Source organism: Oncorhynchus gorbuscha, linkage group LG21 (assembly GCF_021184085.1).
Source record: "Oncorhynchus gorbuscha isolate QuinsamMale2020 ecotype Even-year linkage group LG21, OgorEven_v1.0, whole genome shotgun sequence".
Classification (NCBI taxonomy): Eukaryota; Metazoa; Chordata; class Actinopteri; order Salmoniformes; family Salmonidae; genus Oncorhynchus; species Oncorhynchus gorbuscha.
Genome location: NC_060193.1, coordinates 6,170,376 through 6,175,375, shown reverse-complemented (window position 1 = coordinate 6,175,375; position 5,000 = coordinate 6,170,376). Strand labels below are relative to the sequence as shown.

At 50.3% G+C, this 5,000-nt stretch overlaps 1 protein-coding gene across 3 annotated transcripts in view; it reads left to right on the top strand.

Moving 5' to 3' along the window:
• LOC124008783 (pyruvate carboxylase, mitochondrial-like) overlaps positions 1 to 5,000 on the top strand; it is a 587,218-nt gene that overhangs the window by 534,882 nt on the left and 47,336 nt on the right. For all 3 annotated transcript variants that reach the window (XM_046320329.1, XM_046320328.1, XM_046320330.1), the window contains exons 25-26: positions 2,568 to 2,639; positions 3,094 to 3,201. In XM_046320329.1, coding sequence (XP_046176285.1) covers positions 2,568 to 2,639; positions 3,094 to 3,201 — 180 coding nt within the window. The remainder of the gene's footprint in view (positions 1 to 2,567; positions 2,640 to 3,093; positions 3,202 to 5,000) is intronic.

The window sequence follows — 5,000 nt, the reverse complement described above, 5'->3', positions numbered from 1 at the left end:
ACTTGGTCCTAGAGGGAGAGGGGGTGAGGAGGTTGTTACCTAGACTTGGTCCAAGAGGGAGACGGGGTGAGGAGGTTGTTACCTAGACTTGGTCCTAGAGGGAGAGGGGGTGAGGAGGTTATTACCTAGACTTGGTCCTAGAGGGAGAGGGGGTGAGGAGGTTGTTACCTAGACTTGGTCCTAGAGGGAGAGGGGGTGAGGAGGACAGACAGACAGACAGACAGACAGACAGACAGACAGACAGACAGACAGACAGACAGACAGACAGACAGACAGACAGACAGACAGACAGACAGACAGACAGACAGACAGACAGACAGACAGACAGACAGACAGACAGATAGGGAGAGAGATAGGGAGAGAGATAGGGGGAGAGAGGCACAGAGGAACTGCTGTGGTTACAGTTTTAACTATATAATGAAGGGATTATAGGGAACTGATAAGACACACACAAAAAAGGTACCAGCTCGGGGATTTGAAATTGCAGCCTTTCGGTTACTAGTCCAAACACTAACCACTAGGCTGTCTATCTTATCAGTTGATGTTTTAACCCTCTCTCTCTCCCCCCTCTCCATCTCTCTCTCCCCCCCTCCATCTCTCTCTCTCTCCCCTTCCTCTCTCTCTCTCCCCTTCCTCTCTCTCTCCCCCTCCATTTCTCTCTCTCCCCTTCCCTCTCTCTCTCTCCCTTCCCCCCTCCATTTCTCTCTCCCCCTCCATCTCTCTCTCCCCTTCCTCTCTCTCTCCCCCTCCATCTCTCTCTACCCCTTCCTCTCTCTCTCCCCTTCCTCTCTCTCTCTCCCCTTCCTCTCCCCCTCCATTTCTCTCTCTCCCCTTCCTCTCTCTCTCTCCCCTTCCTCTCTCTCTCCCCTTCCTCTCTCTCCCCCTCCATCTCTCTCTCCCCCTTCCTCTCTCTCCCCCTCCATCTCTCTCTCCCCCTCCATTTCTCTCTCTCCCTCCATCTCTCTCTCCCCCTTCCTCTTTCTCTCCCCCTCCATTTCTCTCTCTCCCCTTCCTCTCACTCTCTCCCCTTCCTCTCCCCCCTCCATTTCTCTCTCTCCCCTTCCTCTCTCTCTCCCCCTCCATCTCTCTCTACCCCTTCCTCTCTCTCTCTCCCTTCCTCTCTCTCTCTCCCCTTCCTCTCCCCCTCCATTTCTCTCTCTCCCCTTCCTCTCTCTCTCTCCCCTTCCTCTCTCTCTCCCCCTCCATTTCTCTCTCCCCCTCCATCTCTCTCTCCCCCTTCCTCTCTCTCTCCCCCTCCATCTCTCTCTCCCACTTCCTCTCTCTCTCCCCCTCCATCTCTCTCTACCCCTTCCTCTCTCTCTCCCTTCCTCTCTCTCTCTCCCCTTCCCCCCCCTCCATTTCTCTCTCTCCCCTCCATCTCTCTCTCCCCCTTCCTCTTTCTCTCCCCCTCCATCTCTCTCTCCCCCTCTCCATCTCTCGCCCCTCCATCTCTCTCTCCCCCATCTCTCTTTCCCCCTCTCCATCTCTCTCCCCCTCCATCTCTCTCCCCTCTCTCTCTCTCCCCTCCATCTCTCTCCCCCTCCATCTCTCTCTCCATCTCTCTCCCCCTCCATCTCTCTCTCCCCCTCTCCATCTCTCTCCCCTCCATCTCTCTCTCCCCCTCTCCTTCTCTCCCCCTCCATCTCTCTCTCCCCCTCCATCTCTCCCCCTCCATCTCCCCCTCCATCTTTCTCTCCCCCTCCATCTCTCTCTCCCCCTCCATCTCTCTCCCCCTCCATTTCTCTCTCTCCCCCTCCATCTCTCTCCCCCTCCATCTCTCCCCTCCTCCATCCCTCCCCCCTCCATCTCTCTCCCCCTCCATCTCTCTCTCCCCCTCCATCTCTCTCTCCCCCTCCATCTCTCTCTCCCCCTCCATCTCTCTCTCTCCCCCTTCCTCTCTCTCTCCCCCTCCATTTCTCTCTCTCCCCTTCCTCTCTCTCTCTCCCCTTCCCTCTCTCTCCTCCTTCCTCTCTCTCTCCGCCCTCCATCTCTCTCTCCCTCTCCATCTCTCTCCCCCTCCATCTCTCTCTCTCCCCTTCCTCTCTCTCTCTCCCCTTCCTCTCTCTCTCCCCTCCATCCATCTCTCTCCCCCTCCATCTCTCTCTCCCCCTTCCTCTCTCTCTATCCCCTCCATCTCTCTCTCCCCCTTCCTCTCTCCCCCCTCCATCTCTCTCCCCTCCATCTCTCTCTCCCCTCCATCTCTCTCTCCCCCTCCATCTCTCTCTCTCCCCCTTCCTCTCTCTCTCTCCCCTCCATCTCTCTCTCCCCCTTCTCTCTCTCTCCCCCTCCATCTCTCTCTCCCCCTCTCCATCTCTCTCCCCTCCATCTCTCTCTCCCCCTCCATCTCTCTCTCCCCCATCTCTCTTTCCCCCTCTCCATCTCTCTCCCCTCCATCTCTCTCTCCCCCTCTCCATCTCTCTCCCCTCCATCTCTCTCCTCCATCCTCTCCCCCTCTCCATCTCTCCCCCTCCATCTCTCTCCCCCTCTCCATCTCTCCCCCTCCATCTCTCTCTCCCCCTCTCCATCTCTCCCCCCTCCATCTCTCTCTCCCCTCCGTCCCTCTCTAGGTGACTCCCAGCTCTAAGATTGTAGGAGACCTGGCTCAGTTCATGGTCCAGAACAACCTGACGAGAGAGGAAGTATGTACATTTATCTGTCTTTATATTCACTATTATATTTCTGTCTATTTATTGTTGCCGGGAACCATTCTACCAGGTCAACCACAATGTTGTTGTTGTGATTGTGGTTGTGATTGTGGTTGTTATTGTGGTTGTTATTGTGATTGTGATTGTGGTTGTGGCTGTGGTTGTGATTGTGGTTGTGGTTGTTATTGTGGTTGTGATTGTGATTGTGATTGTGGTTGTGATTGTGATTGTGGTTGTGATTGTGGCTGTGGTTGTGGTTGTGATTGTGGTTGTTATTGTGGTTGTGATTGTGATTGTGGTTGTGATTGTGATTGTGGTTGTGGTTGTGGCTGTGGTTGTGGTTGTGATTGTGGTTGTTATTGTGGTTGTGGTTGTGATTGTGGTTGTTATTGTGGTTGTGGTTACGATTGTGATTGTGGTTGTTATTGTGGTTGTGGTTGTTCTTCAGGTGGAGGAAAAAGCTGATGAGCTGTCCTTCCCTCTGTCTGTGGTGGAGTTCCTACAAGGACACATTGGGATACCGCACGGAGGCTTCCCCGAACCATTCAGGACCAGGGTAACACACACACAGGGAGACACTCACACAGGGAGACACTCACACAGGGAGACACTCACACAGGGAGAGACTCACACAGGGAGAGACTCACACAGGGAGAGACTCACACAGGGAGACACTCACACAGGGAGAGACTCACACAGGGAGACCCTCACACAGGGAGACACTCACACAGGGAGACCCTCACACAGGGAGACACTCACACAGGGAGACACTCACAAACATTTCAAATTTGAGAAAATACTCTTATCCTAAGAACCTTACAGTCAGTGCATTCAACCGATTAGTAGTAAAGATACAAGCACTCCCAGTACCACCCTTATTACAGTTCACCCTTATTACAGTACCACCCTTATTACAGTACCACCCTTATTACAGTTCACCCTTATTACAGTACCACCCTTATTACAGTTCACCCGTATTACAGTACCACCCTTATTACAGTACCACCCTTATTACAGTTCACCCTTATTACAGTACCACCCATATTACAGTACCACCCTTATTACAGTACCACCCATATTACAGTACCACCCTTATTACAGTACCACACTTATTACAGTACCACCCTTATTACAGTTCACCCTTATTACAGTACCACCCATATTACAGTACCACCCTTATTACAGTACCACCCATATTACAGTACCACCCGTATGACAGTACCACCCGTATTACAGTACCACCCGTATTACAGTTCACCCTTATTACAGTACCACCCATATTACAGTACCACCCTTATTACAGTACCACCCATATTACGGTACCACCCTTATTACAGTACCACACTTATTACAGTACCACCCTTATTACAGTTCACCCTTATTACAGTACCACCCATATTACAGTACCACCCTTATTACAGTACCACCCATATTACAGTACCACCCGTATGACAGTACCACCCGTATTACAGTACCACCCTTATTATAGTACTACCCTTATTACAGTTCACCCTTATTACAGTACCACCCTTATTACAGTACCACCCGTATTACAGTATCACCCTTATTACAGTATCACCTTTATTACAGTACCACACTTATTACAGTACCACCCTTATTACAGTACCACCCTTATTACAGTACCACCCTTATTACAGTACCACCCGTATGAAAGTACCACCCTTATTACAGTTCACCCTTATTACAGTACCATCCTTATTACAGTACCACCCGTATTACAGTACCACCCTTATTATAGTACTACCCTTATTACAGTTCACCCTTGTTACAGTACCACCCATGTTACAGTACCACCCTTATTACAGTTCACCCTTATTACAGTACCACCCTTATTACAGTACCACCCGTATTACAGTATCACCCTTATTACAGTACCACCCTTATTACAGTACCACCCTTATTACAGTTCACCCTTATTACAGTACCACCCTTATTACAGTACCACCCTTATTACAGTTCACCCTTATTACAGTACCACCCGTATTACAGTATCACCCTTATTACAGTACCACCCTTATTACAGTACCACCCTTATTACAGTTCACCCTTATTACAGTTCACCCTTATTACAGTACCACCCATGTTACAGTACCACCCTTATTACAGTTCACCCTTATTACAGTACCACCCGTATTACAGTACCACCCTTATTATAGTACTACCCTTATTACAGTTCACCCTTATTACAGTACCACCCATGTTACAGTACCACCCTTATTACAGTACCACCCTTATTACAGTACCACCCTTATTACAGTACCACCCGTATGAAAGTACCACCCTTATTACAGTTCACCCTTATTACAGTACCATCCTTATTACAGTACCACCCGT